Here is a 19,622-nt window from a genome sequence, read left to right as displayed (position 1 = left end):
GCAAATAACTCCGGTACACACGAAAACATGAAATGCCCCAGGGAATCGATAGCACATCACTCAGAGATGCACAAAAACAATATACCATAAAAAAATGGGTGAACCTTTCCTTTAATGTGTCGGGAGGCCTACTCTGTCTTGTGGAAAGGTAGGCCTAGCTTTTGAAAGTACCATGCTCAGATTCCTAATGGCGTCTCAGGTTATTATTATTTGTAAACTGGGACAGTTTCGTTACAAACAAGACACACTGATTTGGCATTGGAGATATGATAAGATGAACACATAGGCCTATCTCTCTGTCCATTATCCTGTAATTTCAGAAATATGTGGTATTAAAAAAATATTCTGATATGTGACACGTATTAATGCCAAAATAACATGCAAAACAGGCATGTTTTTTTTTAGCTAAACAGGTGGGGCTCAAAACAGGTGGGGCTCTGCCCTGAATGACGGGTCGCCACTGTGTGTGTGTGTGTGTGAGACAGACTGACCAGGTGAAACCTGTGATCCCTAATTGATGTCACTTGTTAAATCCACTTCAGTCAGTATAGTTGAAGGGGAGGAGAAGGATTTTTAAGTCTTGTGACAATTGAGACATGGATTGTGTATGTGTTCCATTCAGAGAGTGAATGGGCAAGACAGAAGATTGAAGTGCCTTTGAACGGGGTATGGTAGTAGGTGTAATGCGCACCGGTTTGTGTCAAGAACTGCAATGCTGCTGGGTTTTTTATGCTCAACAGTTTCCCGTGTGTATCAAGAATTGTCCACCACCCAAAGGACATTCAGCCAACTTGACACAACTGTGGGAAGCATTTCAGTCAACATGGGCCAGCATCTTTGTGGAACGCTTTCGAGACGTAGAGTCCATGCCCCGACGAATTGAGGCTATTCTGAGGGCAAAAGAGGGGGTGCAACTCAATATTAGGACGGTGTACCTAATGTTTGGTATACTCAGTGTATATCTACAAGTATAACCTATCCTCTCTGTGTGTTCAGGTGGGCGACCAGTTGCTGGAGGTGAATGGGCAAAGCTTCGTGGCCATCTCCCATGACGAGGCGGTGAGGATCCTGAAAACGTGCCGCCACCTGCTGGTGAGGGTGAGAGATGTTGGCCGCCTGCCCCATGCCCGCACCGTGGTGGACCAGACCAAATGGATCAGCAGCCCTAGCCCCCCCAACCCACCGCCCATAGCAGAGAGCACCGCCAGCCCAGCTACTAAACGGTGATTTAGTGCAAACAGGCACAACATTGTCAAAAGGGCAATCTCTTTTGAGAGTTCTATGGCTGTATCCCAAATGGCACCCTATTCCCTATATAGTGCTCTACATTTGACCAGAACCCTATGGGCCATTTGAGATGCTTTCTATGGGAGTTCTCTGACATTTTTGTTTTCAGCGAAAAGGTCATGTTGAAGGTCACAGTTTTAACTGCAACTAGTGTAAGCTCCTTTCTCTGTTTATTTTGAATCCCCTTTAAACCAAACGCTCTTGGAATGTACAATGCACAGTGGCTCCAACGTTCTCTTAAGAGAGATGTAGTATGTTTCATGCTTTGAACATTGAATGATATTTGCATTCAGTCAGTGATTTCTTATTTGAGCAGAAAGAATGTCTTAGGACATTGATGGAAAAATTAATTGTCTTAGATGGAACCCTATTCCCTATGTAGAGCACTACTTTTGACCAGGGCTCTGGTCAAAAGTAGTACACTATATAGGGAATAGGATGTCATTTGGGACGTAGCCATTCTGTTGGGTGAAATCAATTATATTATATATATTTTTTAGACAGCCCCCATAAAAGCATTTCATAGAATTATCACGTAGCAAGGTAACAGAAAGAAATTACCATTTAATCTCTGACCAATGTAATTATTTATTCTACCACTGTCAGTGGCAGTGCTTTTGTCATGCGAGTGATTTAGTGAGTAATGTGAGGCAGAATACACCCACTTCATTGTTGGGTTTGACAGTGACGTGTGATATGGTGTTCAGTCCCACAGTGAGCTGCCTGTCTCTCCCTCCTTTCCTCAGCTCTCTGTCACTAGCTCTAATGAAGGCAGGCTGTTTGAGAACCCTAGGAAGTATGCATTTCCCTTCAGCTCCTTTAGAAATCAAGCAAGGTGGCTTTTAGTCCTTTACTTAATTAAACTCACGTTGCTTGCGTCCCAAATGTTACTCTATTCCCTATATAGTCCACTACTTTTGAGCAGGGCCTTACAGTGGTTCCTCAATTAAAAGTTTCCCGATTATGCCACAGCACATTACGTCATTGTGCCACACCACCGCAAGGGGGAGTTAGAACGCTGATTATGCTTTCGTTCCGGTCCTCAGAACGGAAAAAACGCTTCCCTCCTCTCTTTCTCTCCCTCCCTCGCAAGCCCAAGCCAGAACACCCAACCAAGGTGCACGTGTATGGGGCTATTTCTCAACATGGAAGGGGCCCTTTGGTTATATTTGATGGTAATGCTTCATTATTAATTTGCCCCCATTTATTTTCTAATTTGCAAATCTGGAGCCAATAGGCTAAATAATTACTTTAATGCTTTTTTACAGGGATCATGGACCGTTCTTATTAGAAAAAACAGCGCAGCTCCCTACATCTACAACAAACCTGTAACAATGTCATTGACTGTTGTTTGTACAAAGTAGCTCGGCTAGGTGTTAAAAAAAAACCAACTTATGCCACAGTTTAGGCTACCGTTACATGCTGCAGTCAAAAAAAGGGCAAGGCCAGATCAGACTATCACACGCAAATTAAAATGTTCTGTCAGCATTTAACCACCAGCTTTACTCAAATGTATCAACGGCAGATCACTCTGATATACACTGACTGTACAAAACATTAAGGACACCTGCTCTTTCCATGACATAGACTGATCAGGTGAATCCAGGTGAAAGCTCTGATCCCTTATTGATGTCACTTGTTAAATCTACTTCAATCAGTGTAGATGAATGGGAGGAGACAGGTTAAATAAGTATTTTTAAGCCTTGAGACATGGATTGTGTATGTGTTGAGCTGAATCTCAGGAGTGAGTCAAAGAACTACACTTCCCAGAGTGCACCAGCAGCAGCAAACCGGCTGCTTGTCACCTGATCAATCATTTTCACTGATTTGGGGCACCTGTGAAGGCATGGCAGGGCTCAGTCATTCAGAAGAACAAACTTCAGAGAGAAGACTCCAAGTTAACTCATAGGTTCAGTCCAAAGACGCCAATGGTAAAATGCTTAAATGGTTAATTAATTTAAGTTATTTAGAATGTTTATTTAAATGTTTAATTAAAATGGTAACTTTTTGTTCTGTCTTTAAAGGTTTACAACCTAATTTACTGGCTAATTTACTGGACAGACCAATCAACTGAAAGCAAACTAAAAATAAAAAAGATTGAGTCAGAAATTTGAGTTGTCCCTGTGTCCTTTGGATGGTAAACAAGAGGAGGACTTGACAGTTGTAAACCACGCGAAGCGGCCTGGCCCTGAGGATAAACGGCTTCAGATCCAGAAATGTTAACGCAGAGAAAGTCAAGATGGCGGAAGATGTCCTGGGGAAGTCGGTCCAGCAGCTCAAAAAGGAGAGGACCACTGCAAAAAGCAGCTTCACCAGACAAGCCAACTTCATTTCAAGAGGAGCAAGCAGCATGCTTCAAGTGGAGTTAAAGGAGGAATTCGCTAAGCTTTCAGATTGTTTCAGAAAGATGCTCGATGCCAACGATGACTACAGGATTGGACTGGAGGCTGACATGACTGAGGATAAGGAACCAGGTCTGTGGTCGAGGTATGGAAGGAGTGAACTTCTTGTGGCAATCCTGGAAGCAGGAAAAGCCAATGATAAAGCGGCTGATGTACCTGTGGAAAGTGCCAATTTGGAGGGCTATGAAGTGCACCTCGCTCTCTTGGACAAGAGAATAAAAGAGGCCATCTCAGCAATGTCAACATGGGAGCGATGGATCCCTGTAGGATTAAAGGATGAATTAGATGGAAGAGTCAAGGACGTAAGAGCATTCTACTACAGGCTTGAGTTAATGAGACCTGAATTTGCCACTGCACGGACGATCAATGAGCAAGGCACAGGAGGGAAACTACTACCCCAACCGGCAACATCCACACCAATAGTGAGAATCAAGCCAATCTCTCTACCTCTCTTCAATGGAAGCAAGAGAGAATATCACAGATGGAGGAAAGACTGGGAAAGGCTGCAAAAGCAGGGAGAGCCATCCGGATCAACTGAAGTTAAGAAAATTCAACTCCTGGAGAGTGTGGATGACAAAATCTCAAAAGACCTCAGACTTTCAACCTACACCACTGCCGATGACATGTTCAGAGTCCTGGAGAACAGGTATGGTAACAAGTCAACCATCATAGTGGAAATCCTGGAAGAGCTGGAGAAGATGCCACATGTGAAAGGGAACCAACCAAGAAAGGTAATTGATCTCATACAGTCAGTGGAGAAGGCTCTAGCAGATCTCACAGAGTTAGGAAACTCTGGAGCCATAAATAACCCACTGGTAATTAGATCCATTGAAAGCAAGTTGCCTGACTTCATTAAAAGAGACTGGGTGATGTTCATGGTTGAACCCAGAAACAATGTCACATCAGACAACCACTTTCTATCTTCTTTGCAAATAGAGTGGGTGAAATCCAGAAGGCTGGACAAGTGCAAGACTGGTGGTGGATCCGTGGGGATCTAAACATAGCTGACATCATAACAAGAGGGGGTGCTCCTGAAGATTTGAAGGAGAATTCCACATGGCAAAATGGACCTGAGTTCCTAAAATGGCCAGTGGAGGAGTGGCCTATAAAATCAGCTGGAGAGGTTGCAGCTCATGCCAGGGAGAGTGTAAACAAGCTCCAGAGGAAGGCATTCTCAGGTGCATTAACAAGAGCTCAAGCAAGAAGTAGTCAGCAGAAAGAAGACCTACAAGGCACTCAGGAAAGTCCAAAGAGTGAAACTCAAGAGGGAATACCTGTGGTAAACCCAACTCTTCTTAGAAGGAAGCCCACTGGCTGGGTTAAAGATCTTGTGGAAGTAAGAAGATTCAGTAGCCTGTCCAAACTGGTGAGAGTCGTTGCCTGGGTTTGTCTAGCAGCCAAGCAGTGGCTGAAGAGGAAGGGCCGGGCCCCTAAACAGGCAAAGAGGGAGTTAAGATCACCCAAGCAAGCTGTGCTGCCTGTCAAAGAACATGAAGATGCACTCAAAGACCTTTTCCTCGCAGCTCAAGAAGGTACAGATTTTTCAGACACAACTCTAAGCAGACTGACAGTGTACAAAGATGTGAACTCTGGGCTGCTAGTTTGTGGAGGCATAATTCAGACATTCAACAAAGATAAGACAGCAGTGCCAGTTTTACCCTTTAAAGCATGGGTGTCTACACTGCTGGCACAATAATCCCACAAAGCAAACCACGAGGGAGTGGCGGGAACCCTTCTCCGGATGAGGAAGAAAGCCTGGGTAATAAAAGGCCGTAGACTTGCCAAGAAAATGGTTGACAGCTGTGTGGTCTGCAGGAAAAACAAGGCAAAACAGTGTCAACAAATCATGGCTAACCTGCCTCTAGAGCGAACAGGACCAGCTGCACCTTTTGAATTCACCACCGTGGACCTGTTCGGCCCTTATGAAGTGAAAGATGAGGTCAAGAAGAGAACTAGACTCAAAGTATGGGGAATAGTCTTCTGCTGCATGGCTTCCCGAGCCATACACACTGAAGTGGTGAGTGACATGTCATCTGAAGGATTCCTGCTAGCCTATCAAAGGTTCACTTCACTGAGAGGACACCCCAGGAAACTCTGGTCAGACCCTGGCACTAACTTTGTGGGAGCCAAACCCGCACTTAAAAAATTCCTTAACCAACTAAACAAGTCTGAACTTGAAGACACAGCTGCCAAGCATGGTACAGAATGGTCATGGAAGATCCACCCTGCAGACTCTCCCCATAGGAATGGTGCCGCAGAGGCAGCTGTCAAAGTAGTGAAGTGGGCGTTGAGCAACCTTGGTGGAGATGGTGTTTTCACGTGGGGAGAATTCCAAACTTTTCTCTTCATGGCAGCCAACCTTGCTAATGAGAGACCCATCGATGCAAGAACTCAAAGCAGAGAAGACTGTGTAGAGTACATCACCCCGAATTCTCTGCTTTTAGGACGTACCAATCCAAAGGGAGACCCTACAGATTTCCAGTTTGATGGCTACCCTTACAAAATACTTAAACATATTCAAGCAGAGTTAAGCCATTTCTGGAAGAAGTGGAGCCAATTGGCTGGACCTAATCTGTTCATAAGGAACAAATGGCACACCAAAGAGCGAAATGTTGCTGTTGGAGATGTGGTCTGGTTGGCTGACCAAAACGCCCTAAGAGGACAGTACAAGCTGGCTAGAGTGGTCAGTGTCAATGCTGACAGCAAAGGCATCGTAAGAGATGTGCTTGTGAAAACTTTTCCCAGCTATCCTGTTCACATCACAAAGTCAAACAGCAAAAAAGGGCCCACAGGAGCAAACGGTGAAAGAACGAAGAGGCTTCAAAACCAAAAACCCAGCCACAATTCTTCATAGAGATGTCAGACGCCTTGTCATTCTACTTCCCATTGAAGAACAAACAGAGGTGTGAAGGGATTGTGTGACCTCTCTGGATTTGAAAAAAACAGGAGCTCAAGTGGGAGGTGTTGAGCTGAATCTCAGGAGTGAGTCAAAGAACTACACTTCCCAGAGTGCACCAGCAGCAGCAAACCGGCTGCTTGTCACCTGATCAATCATTTTCACTGATTTGGGGCACCTGTGAAGGCATGGCAGGGCTCAGTCATTCAGAAGAACAAACTTCAGAGAGAAGACTCCAAGTTAACTCACAGGTTCAGTCCAAAGACGCCAATGGTAAAAGGCTTAAATGGTTAATTCATTTAAGTTATTTAGAATGTTTATTTAAATGTTTAAACTAATTTAAGTTCATTAAAATGTTTAATTAAAATGGTAACTTTTTGTTCTGTCTTTAAAGGTTTACAACCTAATTTACTGGCTAATTTACTGGACAGACCAATCAACTGAAAGCAAACTAAAAATAAAAAAGATTGAGTCAGAAATTTGAGTTGTCCCTGTGTCCTTTGGATGGTAAACAAGAGGAGGACTTGACAGTATGTGTGCCATTCAGAGGGTGAATGGGTAAGACAAAATATTTAAGTGCCTTTGGACGGGGTATGGTAGTAGGTGCCAAGTGCACCGGTTTGAGTGTGTCAAGAACTGCAACGCTGCAGGGTTTTTCACTCAACAGTTTCCCATGTGTATCAAGTATGGTCAGCCACCCGAAGGACATCCAGCCAACTTCACACAACTGTGGGAAGCATTGGAGTCAACATGGGCCAGCATCCCAGTGGAATGCTTTCGACACCTTGTAGAGTCCATGCCCTGATGAATTGAGGCTCTTTTGAGGGCAAAAGGGGGTGCAACTCAATATTAGGAAGGTGTTCCTAATGTTTTGTGCACTGTATAAGGCTTATATACTGAACAAAAATATAAAACGCAACATATTCAACGATTTTACTGAGTTACAGTTCATTTAAGGAAATCAGTCAACTGGAATCAATTCATTAGGCCCTAATTTATGGATTTCACATGACTGAGAATACAGATATGCATCTGTTGGTCACAGATACCTTTACAAAAATGGGCCTCACAATGGGCCTCAGGAACTCGTCACGGTATCTCTGTGCATTCAAATTGCCATCGATAAAATGCAATTGTGTTTGTTGTCCGTAGCTTATGCCTACCCATACTATAACCCCACCGCCACCATGGGGCACTCTGTTCACAACGTTGACATCAGCAAACCTCTCGCCCACACAACGCCATACACGTTGTCTGCGGTTGTGAGGTCAGTTGGACGTACTGCCAAATTCTCTAAAACGAAGTTGGAGGTGGCTTATGGTAGAGAAATGAACATTCAATTCTCTGGCAACAGTTCTGATGGACATTCCTGCAGTCAGCATGCCAATTGCACGCTCCCTCAACTTGAGACATCTGTGACATTATGTTGTGACAGAACTGCACATTTTAGATTGGCCTATTATTGTTCCCAGCACAAGGTGCACCTGTGTAATAATTATGCTGTTTAATCAGCTTCTTGATATGCCACACCTGTCAGGTGGATGGTTTATCTTGTAAAATATAACAGAATAAAACAGAAAGGATATTTTCCCCAAATGGCTATTGCCGCCTGTACTCATTTGAGGAACGCGTGGAGCCGACTTTATACTAGGAAAACGTTTTTTGAAACAGAGCCCATCTGCACAATTCGGAGAGTTATTTGCCAAAATAGATTCACTAGAAACATTAGAATCTCCTCAATCAAAACATCTTGCCTGCATGGAATTCTGAAAAATGTATTTGAAAAGTGATTTGGTCTACGCACGCAACTTTTAATTAAAGAACCACTGTATGTAGAGTATAGGGTGCCATTTGGGACGCATCTGTTGGCTCCCTTTTTCCTGAGGCACAGGGAGCCCTGCTGCCAGTTCTCCCTGGGCTGTTGTTGTTGTTTTCATGTCATATTACATATTTCAAAGTCGGTTTTGCTTGGGTGTTTTATGCTTTTGCTATTGTAAAATGTTGTTTTTTTTGTCAGTGGTTCAAAACGTGAGCATCTTTAATGTTCTACTGTTTTTGCTGCAGGCCATCTTCAGCGCGGGCTATACCTGTATTAGGAAAGGTAAGTCAAATTATATTATATACTTATATACTCTATCCTATACTACTTGATGTTACTATATCTTCATTGATAAATAGACTTATCATTTCAGAGTTCTTTTTTGCTCCACATAACTCCAAATGAATGACATCAGAAGTGAAGAACACACAGACATCGCATACACACACATTTATAAGTCTCTTAATAGAGGGGTCACCAGATTTGGCCACACTGAAGGCCTTTTAGACTGATAGTTCACTATATTCAGATTAAATCTTAATATTCTAGTACCATTAACCTCACAGACAGCTGAGCACATCACACATGAACTACACAGAGTGTGTCCCAAATGGCAGCCTATTAACATATAGTGGGCTACCAGGGCCCATAGGGTCAAAAGTAGTGCACTATATAGGGAATAGGGTGCCATCTGGGCCCTGGTCAAAAGTATAGGGTGCCATTTGGGATGCAAACTAAATCTTACAGTACCATTAAGGTACGGATCTATAGCTCAAGGTAGAAGTGCTTAGAGTAAGACTAGGGCTATATCCCAAATGGCACCCTATTGAGACACAAAGGACCCTATGTAGTGTACTAGATCCCTATGGGCTCTGGTCAAACATAGTGCACTATGTAGGGAATAGGGTGCTATATGGGATACTCTTCAGGAGCAAATGCAGAAAAAATTGAAAACAGTAGGATTTACTGGAAGAGAAGAGAGAGAGGCACTTTGAGGCTAGTTCGATTGGAAAATCAATACTGCAGATTGTATACGACCATGAAGAGCTGTGACTCAAGTTATGGGACTTTAACAAACCATCACGGGTTAGGTACTGTATGTAGGTATTTTGTTTTATCATTTTACAGTTAAGAGTAGCTCACCCCTGCTTTTCTCTTCTATCTCTCCATCTCTCTCGCTCTCTCTCCATCTCTCTCTCTCTCTCTCTCTATTTCCTAGCAAGTGAGCCACTGAAGTGAAGAGGAAATTCAACAACTCCTTTATGTTCAGGCCTTCTTCACAGGCTGAAACGTGTTGGTTTTAACAATAAATAAGCATTTTTATCAAGATCCACTGTCCTCCAAGAGTTGCTGAATTTCATCTTCACTTCAGTCCTAACGTCCATGACCTCATCCTTAGTTGGACACTGATCGATCCTGTCAAGGGACAGTGACAGCCATCTGGCCAGATGCCATCACCATGGCGACTCAAAGTCAGGTCTCTTCAATAAAAGAGAGAAGCGCGAGGGAAGAATCCTTCGTTAGTCATCCTTAACACTGAGTTGTGCCTAAAACCTCACGCTACTCATGAGCATTCATTATCTATCAAGTTTAATCCAGAGAAATGCAATGCAACAGATGACATGGAACTGATACAGGTGACAGTACTATGACTATTAGGGCAAGCAGTGTATTTATCAGCTGAGATATGTAGAGAGAGTTGATCCATATCTTTGGAGACCCTGAGGTTCTCCTCTTCATGTTCTCCAGTTTGGAAATAGTCTCTTCTCACAGCCAATGTATGAGTGTGCAACTTGATGGTTGAGCAAGTCTAGGCTCTGAAGCTTTCATTTGTATGATGGTTTATCTTCTACTGCTGTGAGTAGTGTGCTGTGTACCTGTGTTCCAGTCAGGCTCTCCTGAGGAGGCTTGCAGTGTGGTCCCATGGTGGTGATGAGAGGCAGGGTTCAATGACAGACAGCCTAGACACGCATGCATGCATACCCGGACGTGCAAACACGCATGTGCGCCACACACACCACACATACTCACTCAATCATCATTAACACAAAGGACCGTAATGGGACCACCACTGGTTTCACACAGAATATAGACACGTGTGCGTTCATGCGTGCGTGTGTGTGCGTGTAATTTACTGTGTCTAGGGCCCTATGCAGTGTGAGTTCTGGCAGCCAGATAGAGGTTAATTGCCCCTGCACCAATCTCACAGCTACAGTCACACACACACACATACCATTCTCTCACAGTCACAACAGCAGGGGAACACCCTATGGTGCCACCTGCTGAGAAGTGAGGACTCATGACCAATATCAATGCTAGCTAACTCACAACAACCAGCTTTAGAAAAACACATTAACTTACTGTGAAATGATACAGGTACTAAAACACAAGCCCTGTCCTTCTTCTAACCTAGACCAACACATTCAAATCTACCAGTTCCTAAATGTGTTCTCATCTTGCGACGGTTGCAGCTTTGTTTCCAAAGACGGGACGTCCTTTATTCAGCTGTTGCCTAAATTGCACCCTATTCCCTATATGGTGCACTACCTTTGACCAGAGCCCATAGGGAATAGGGAGCCATTTATGACACATCCTCGTGTCCCTAATGCATTTCGTCAGTCTGGCCTGCGGCTGTTGAAATGATACTCTGACCTGTATTAAATCAACATGCCCTTACCACCAATCTCCAATTACAAACCTCATTAGTTGCAGACTGCCAGAGGCACCCAGTTTGGACTCATTACTGATGAATAGTTATTTAATTTTAGCAAGGTCCTTTGATGTAGATCTAGTTATAAGCATTCTAAGCACATTTGCATGTTGGCCTTCTGTTTGGAGCTCATTGGCGAGAGAGTGAGAGAGAGAGAGAGATGCAGAGAGAGAGAGAGAGACAGAGGTGACTCAAAAGAGCTATACTGTGCTCTATCACACTTTCTGGGATTGATTATGCTGGAAGTGTTTTCTCCACAGTTTTCCCTGTTCTTAGTCATATTCTAATGTTCACATCATCAACTCTCCTTCACACTTTTGTAGGCCTTCAACTGTATCTCAAACCCGACACGTAACCATAAAAGTGACTGCTCTTCCACATTGTATGGATTTCATTACAGAATATGGGAGCTCACATAAACTCCACAGGGTTGTGTTACTTGGAATGCTACTGTAGTAAACCCTTGGGGAGAAATGAATGTCTTCTCTGAGTCCAAAATGGCACCCTATTCTCTGTATTGTGCGCTACTCAAAAGTAGTACACTACATAGGGAATAGGTTGCCATTTGGGACACATGGAATTTCTCTGGGCTGAGCTAAGTATGGTGCTGGTGGATAAGGGAGTGCAGCTCAGCGCAGGACAGGAGCCCAGTGTGACCGACTAATTCCCGTAGTAATTAAGAGTAACAAGAGAAGAGGCAATGCTTTGCTCCTGACCTGCTAACTGTCTGTCATTTTTCTCTTTACTCTCTGGGCCCTGCAACATATTTATCCTCCTGGTGCTCATCTTGACAATGTGTTTCACATTCCTAGGCATCTATAACCTCTAACATTTTTGTCCTCAAAAAGGTGTGCTGCGGTATATCATCTGATATGTCAAAACATAACCATCTGTGTTAGAAGTCCTCTCCACATACAGCTCTTATCCACCATTTTAGAATGAGTGGAACTGTATAATTTTGAGTGCCATCATTTAACCATGAATGGTATTTAAGATCCATCAATGGCTAGGTACTGTATATTCCTCAATATTCTAAGTTCCGCTCTATTTAAAGCTGGAAAGGCCATTTCAAGCTGTAGCTGAATAACAATAATACAGTTATTGGACTCACCCTAATACTGATGACTTTGAAGTGGTTTCTATTGTTAGAGCTTTAGAAAGCTTGTTGATGTGCTGTTGCTGTGTGTTGGATGACTGACCAGACCAGACCGCATGCGCGCGTGTGTGCGTCAGCGTGCGCCATTGCATGCATGTTGATTTAATGGTTGAGACATGATCAGGACACGCAGGTTGAAATATCAAAACGAACTCTGAACCAACTATATTAATTTGGGGACAGGTCGAAAAGCATTAAACATGTATGGCAATTTAGCTAGCAAGCTTGCTGTTGCTAGCTAATTTGTCCTGGGATATAAACATTGGGTTGTTATTTTACCTGAAATGCACAAGGTCCTCTACTCCAACAATTAATCCAGAGATAAAACGGTAAACCAAGTTCAGGCTTCCTTCAGGTTTCTTCTTCTTTGGACTTTACATGTCGGTTGGCAACCAACTTTAAGATGCATTACCATCACCAGCTGGACTGGGGTGTGGACCTCAGTTAATCTTTCAATCACCCACATGTGTATATGCTCCTAAAAATCAATGAGGAGATGGGAGAGGCAGGACTTGAAGCACATTGAGTGTCTGTGACGAGGTGTGAATGAAGGAGTCAGGCGCAGGAGGTAAAACACCAAAGTCCAGAGTTTATTCCGTTTACATAAATAAAACGCATCCAGCGTCAAAACGAAACTATCACAAGGGAAATATTCCACCTTGGCAATAACAACAGGAAGAGTAGCTCAACCGAGCTACTCGCTCTCACAATGAAACAATCACTCACAAAGACAAGGGGAACAGAGGGATCACTTATACACATACTAATTAGGGGAATGAGCACCAGGTGTGTATGATTGACAAGACAAGACATGACAAGTGGAGTGATGAGAATGGGATCGGCAGTAGCTAGTAAGCCGGTGACGACAAACGCCGAAACCTGCCCGAACAAGGAGGGGAGGCAGCCTCGGCGGAAGTCGTGACAGCACCCCCCCCCCCCTTGACGTGCGGCTCCAGCAGAGCGCCGACCCCGGCCTCGGGGACGGCCAGGAGGACGCGGAGCAGGGCGAGTCGGATGGCGACGGTGGAAATCCCTCAACAGGGAGGGATCGAGGATGTCCCTCCTTGGGACCCAGCACCGTTCCTCCGGACCGTACCCCTCCCACTCCACGAGATACTGAAGGCCCCCCACCCGACGCCTCGAATCCAGTATGGAACGGACCGAGTACGCCGATGTCCAGAGGAGGTGGAGGAACCTCCCGCACCTCAGACTCCTGGAGAGACACATGAAACGAGGGGTTAATACGGTAAACAGGGGGGAGTAACAACCTGTATGTAACCTCGTTTATCCTCCTCAGGACTTTAAACGGCCCCACAAACCGCGGGCTCAGCTTCCGGCAGGGCAGGCGGAGGGGTAGATTCTGGCTCGAGAGCCAGACCCAATCCCACGGTACGAAAACCGGGGCCTCCCTGCGGTGGCGGTGAGCGTTCGCCTTCTGACGATGCACGCCGCGCTGGAGGCGAACGTGGGCAGCGTCCCAAGTCTCCTCCGCGCACCAAAACCAGTCATCCACCGCAGGAGCCTCGGTCTGGCTCTGGTGCCATGGTGCCAGGACTGGTTGGTAACCCAAAACACATTGGAAGGGTGTTAGGTTTTCTGCCCATGGCAGGAACACCGACCACTCCTCCGGCCGGTAGTGACAGTAGGTCAGCAGGAACCTACCCACATCTTGATTCACCCTTTCCACCTGCCCATTGCTCTCGGGGTGAAATCCGGAGGTCAGGCTGACCGAGACCCCCAGACGTTCCATGAACGCCTTCCAGACTCTAGACGTGAACTGGGGACCTCGGTCGGACACTATATCCTCTGGTACCCCGTAGTGCCGGAAGACGTGAGTAAACAGAGCCTCCGCAGTCTGTAGGGCCGTGGGGAGACCGGGCAGAGGAAGGAAGCGGCAGGACTTCGAAAAGCGATCTACAACGACCAGGATAGTGGTGTTACCTTGGTAAAGGTTGTAGCTTACCCGCTGGGAGGTGACTAGGTGCCTTACTCTGGGCGCACACTGAGCAGGAGGAAACATGCACCCTCACGTCCTTAGCCAAGGTAAGCCACCAGTACTTCTCGGTCAGGCAGCGCATTGTACGACCGATTCCTGGATGACCAGAGGAGGGTGACGTGTGTGCCCAGTAGATCAGACGATCATGGATAAGTGCAGGCATGTACTGCAGCCCAGCTGGACACTGCGGTGGAGATGGATATGTGCGTAATGCCTGCGCTATATCCACGTCCATCGCTCATACTATCGGAGCCACAATGCATGAGGCCGGGAGTATGGGGGTGTTGTCTCTGGGCCTCTCCTCTGTGTCATACAGCCGAGACAGTGCATCTGCCTTCACGTTCTTCGTACCCGGAATGTATGAGAGTGTGAAATCAAACCGGGTGAAGAAGAGGGCCCACCTGGCCTGCCGAGGATTCAGCCTCCTCGCTGCCCGAATGTACTCCAGGTTACGGTGCTCTGTCCAGACGAGGAAAGGGTGTTTCGCCCCTTCGAGCCAATGCCTCCACACCGTCAAAGCTCAGACAACAGCCAGCAGCTCCCGATCACCAACGCCGTAGTTCTGCTCCGCCAAGCTGAGCTTCTTCGAAAAGAAGGCACAGGGGTGGAGCTTGGGTGGCGTGCCCGAGCATTGGGATAAGACAGCGCCTATCCCTACCTCAGACACATCCACCTCCACTACGAACGGTAGTGATGAATCGGGGTGAGCCAGTACCGGGGCTGAGGTGAACAGACCCCGCAATCTACTGAAGCCCAAATCAGCCTCAGCAGACCAGCGGAGCCGGGACGGCCCACCCTTCAACAAGGAGGTAATGGGAACTGCGACCTTGCCAAAACCCCGAATAAACCTCCGATAGTAGTTGGCAAAGCCAAGGAAGCGCTGCACCTCCTTCACCGTGGTTGGAGTCGGCCAATTACGCACAGCTGAAATGCGATCTCCCTCCGTCTCCACACCTGTGGTGGTAATGCGATATCCGAGGAAGGAGATTGACTGCTGGAAAAACTCACACTTCTCTGACTTGGCATAAAGATCATTCACCAGCAGTCGGACCAGTACCTTGCGAACCAAACCAGGGACACATGCTCGGCGCGCGTAGCGGAATACACCATGATGTCATCGATGTAGACCACCACACCGCGACCAAGCATGTCCCGAAACACCTCGTTCACAAAGGACTGGAAAACGGATGGAGGATTCATCAAACCGTAGGGCATCACCAGGTATTCATAATGCCCCGTGGTTGTGCTAAATGCTGTCTTCCACTTATCCCCCTCCCGAACACGCACCAGGTTTTACGCACTCCTGAGATCTAATTTGGTGAAGAAGTGTGCCCCATGCATTGACTCGATCACTGGCGGAATGAGGGGGAGAGGATAACTAAACCTGATCGTCTCCTTGTTCAGTTGTCGATAATCAACGCAAGGGCGCAGACCGCCGTCTTCCTTCTTCACAAAGAAGAAACTTGAGGAGGCGGGTGAAGTGGAGGGACGTATATACCCCTGGTGCAGGGACTCTGTGATGTATGTTTCCATAGCCTGCGAGAGGGGGTACACATGACTCCTGGGAGGTACAGCATCTACCCTGAGGTTTATCGCGCAATCCCCCGCCCAATGAGGTGGTAACTTGGTAGCCTGCGTCTTTGAAAACGTGTGCGCCAAATCAAGGTATTCAGGGAGAATGCGCATGGTGGAGGTACTGTCTGGACTTTCCACCGTGGTTGCACCAACGGAAACATCTAGACACCTACACTGACACTCTCGCGACCACCCCGTGAGAACCCTCTGCGGCCATGAGAAGGTGGGGTTGTGAATACCCCCCCCCCCCCCCCCCCCCCCCCCAAATTGTAAAGTGGTTATCCCACTGGCTATAGGGTGAACGCACCAATTTGTGAGTCGCTCTGGCTAAGAGCGTCTGCTAAATGACGTTAATGTGCCCTTGAGCAAGGCACTTAACCCTAATTGCTCCTGTAAGTCGCTCTGGATAAGAGCGTCTGCTAAATGACTAAAATGTAAATGTAAAAATGTGGAGTGCTAACCAAGGGATACCTAATAACACAGGGAAAGCAGGGGACTCAATAATAAAAAAAAAGTGATCTGCTCACAATGAGTCTCCTGGGTAATCATGGTGACTGGTGCAGTAACTTCCTGAACAAACCCGGACCCTAATGGTCGACTATCAAGTGCTTTGATGGGGAGTGGAATGGATAGGGGAACCAATGAAATACTTAGACGGCGTGAGAATGCCCTGTCCATAAAGTTCCCAGCTGCGCCTGAATCGACTAGCTCCTTATACTGGGAAACTACCAGGTGATCAGGAAAGGAGATAAGGTACAGTACGCCGCAAAGGGCTCTGAACAAGTTTGGGTGTTCGTTACCTGGGGTGATGCATGAGTACCCTGCCTACCACCTCCAGACCCAAAGGAACGTTGACTACGACGTGAGGTGGATTGTCCCTTCGTGCCACCAGAGTGGCACTGTCGCTGTCCTCCTGCGCTCTTTCGACCGGCGGCTCCCCCCAGCTCCATCTGCTCGGGGTCAGAGTCGTCTGGAGTGGGAACGGGCAGACCCCTACCAGGACGTCCTCTGGCTGCTAGCAGATTTTCCAGCCGGATGGCCATGTCCACCAGTTGGGAGAACGATACCATTGCATCACGGCAGGCTAGCTCCCGTCGGACGTCCTCCCTTAGGTGGCACCGGAAATGGTCGATCAGGGCCCGCTCGTTCCACCCGGACCCCGCTGCCAGCGTCCGGAAATCCAGCGTGTAGTCCTGTGCGGTCCTCGTCCCCTGCCTCAGATGGACCAGTCGTTCGCCCGCCTCTCGACCCTCAGACGGGTGATCGAAAATGGCCCGAAAGAGGCGAGCAAACTCCCCGTAGTCCTCCAACGCGGCACCTCCCTCGTTCCACACTGCGTTGGCCCACTCTAGGGCTCTCTCACAAAGGCAGGAAACGAGGACGGATACCTTCTCCCACTCCAGTGGCGCAGGCCTGATGCTGGAGAAATACAGCTCTAGTTGGAGCAGAAATCCCTTACATCGCGCTGCCGTCCCATCAAACGCCGGTGGCCGGGATATCTGGATCCCTCCAGGGGCTGAGGTGTAGGTGGCTGGATCCGGTTGACCAGCTGGTCTCGATAGATCGGGTCCTCTCCTCTCCAGGCATTCTATTACCTGAAGAACCCGATACATCGCTTCCCCCAAGCTGGCCAGCATCGAGGAATGCTCCTGGACCCTTGCCACAACTCCAGGCATGCGGTCTTCTCCTGCTGACTCCATTATGCAGGTGAGTGATTCTGTGACGAGGTGTGAATGAAGGAGTCAGGCGCAGGAGGTAAAACACCAAAGTCCAGAGTTTATTCCGTTTACATAAATAAAATGCACCCAGCGTCAAAACGAAACTATCACAAGGGAAATATTCCACCTTGGCAATAACAACAGGAAGAGTAGCTCAACCGAGCTACACGCTCTCACAATGAAACAATCACTCACAAAGACAAGGGGAACAGAGGGAACACTTATACACATACTAACTAGGGGAATGAGCACCAGGTGTGTGTGATTGACAAGACAAGACATGACACGTGGAGTGATGAGAATGGGATCGGCAGTAGCTAGTAAGCCAGTGACGACGAACGCCGAAACCTGCCCGAACAAGGAGGGGTCACCAAGTTCTATTTTATCGCCTGGCCACACAGAGGCTGGCCACTGCCCGAGCAGTGTGGGTGCAATGATTGAATAACATGTATGTGTACATTTATTTTGCAACGCTCGCGCACGCAACGCATCCGGTCTGGTCAGCATGTCAGAAATAAAGGTTGAGATTTTTCTTAAAGGGGTACAAACGCTTGTCACTGTAGCGGTACCCTCTAAGGTATGTTCTTTGTACCTTTAGTTATAGTTACTTAATTGTACCCTTACGGTTCATACCTTAAAAGAGCCAATAGTGTACCTTAGGGGACAATACAGTACAGGTACAAAAGCGTACTTTTGAAAAAGGTACAAATTTGCCTTTTTTATGGTACCACCACAGTGATAAAGCTGTTTAGATCCTTTTAAATGGCAAAAATGTACCTCTAAAAAGGTTTTGGGGCACTGATTTAACACTGTAGGGTGTAAAGCCTCATTAGCAAATTTCCCCAGGTGGATTTCAAGCTAATTTTTTGAGTACCAACTGTGTTTGCTAGTGACACAGACATGGTTGTTGCATTCAATGGCTTTCAGTGCTGTAACCTTCACCAAGTGAGTGCCTAAGAAAATATATTTTTTAATTCTTTATGACATTACATATATCATAAGGGCATAACTCCTGGTTAGTCCAACTATTACCAGACTAGGATTAGTATATAAAAATGTAAATTATTTAGTTTTGTGTAGCATAAGATCAATCAATCATTGTGCATGCAAAAACACACTTACTGAAACAAACAATCCTAAAAATCAACCTGAAATAGAGCATGCTGGGAAATATGTTAATGATGGCCGTGGTTTGTGAGATTGTGTGATGATTGTACCTTTATATTCAAAATATTGTACCATTTATACTAGATTATCAGCACATGTATCCTAAAAGGTACAGTACCTAACAGTCTCATGTGAGATTAAACCTCTGAAGGAACATTCTGTGTATTTAGATATTTTTGTACCTCAGGGAACAATACTGTATCCTAACCATACCCTTAATTTTAAAAGTGTACATTCATTATTTATCTCTCTCTCTTCTTCTCGCTCTCTCTTTTTCTCTCTCTCTCCCTCTTGTTCTCTCTCTCTCTCTCTTGCTCTCTCTCTTCTCCCTCCTTCGATACAGTCAGTGTGTCGAGGTGTGGGGCACCCAGGTTCCAAGGTGTCTCTGGAGGAGCAGGCCTTCCTGCTGCTGACAGACCCAGAGAGGCAGACCATGGGCTACTACCTGCAGGAGTACCAGGAGGGACACATCAGCCTGGAGCCCCTGGCTATGGCCCTGTTTGAACTTTTCAACACCCACGCCAAGGTACTGTAACGCCTGCTGAGACAGCACATCTGTGGTAGCATCCCAAATGGCACCTATTCCCTATAGGGCTCTAGTCAAAAGTAGTACACTATAGGGAATATGGTGCCATTTGGGATACAGCCTGGGTGTCTGCCTCATCTTATGGTTGATACCTTTCTCTCTTGAAGATGGTGTCTCTACAACCGTTTGGACACCCAGTCACAAAATGTATGTTATTTTGGTGGTTCCTTGTCTTAGCTGTCCACCATTCTTCCTCCTGTCCTCTCTCCAGTTTCATTTGTCAAAGGAGATGATGAAAACCTAGTGCTCGAAAGTAAAACATTGTCTAATAAATTCCCATTGGGAGCATAATGCAGTGTGTGGTGTCCAC

At 46.4% G+C, this 19,622-nt stretch overlaps 1 protein-coding gene across 1 annotated transcript in view; it reads left to right on the top strand.

Annotated features, from left to right (window-relative positions):
* LOC311141140 (whirlin-like) overlaps positions 1-19,622 on the top strand; it is a gene marked incomplete at both ends in the record, with an annotated part of 94,033 nt that overhangs the window by 60,826 nt on the left and 13,585 nt on the right. Inside the window, 4 exons of the mRNA XM_084176394.1 lie at positions 997-1,223; positions 3,466-3,774; positions 8,650-8,686; positions 19,070-19,252. Coding sequence (XP_084032520.1) covers positions 997-1,223; positions 3,466-3,774; positions 8,650-8,686; positions 19,070-19,252 — 756 coding nt within the window. The remainder of the gene's footprint in view (positions 1-996; positions 1,224-3,465; positions 3,775-8,649; positions 8,687-19,069; positions 19,253-19,622) is intronic.

The sequence above is a fragment of the Coregonus lavaretus genome, assembly GCF_964263955.1.
Source record: "Coregonus lavaretus genome assembly, chromosome: 14".
In the NCBI taxonomy this organism is placed as follows: domain Eukaryota; kingdom Metazoa; phylum Chordata; class Actinopteri; order Salmoniformes; family Salmonidae; genus Coregonus; species Coregonus lavaretus.
Note: the sequence above shows the minus strand (reverse complement) of the source record. Positions and strands in the feature narration are given on the sequence as shown.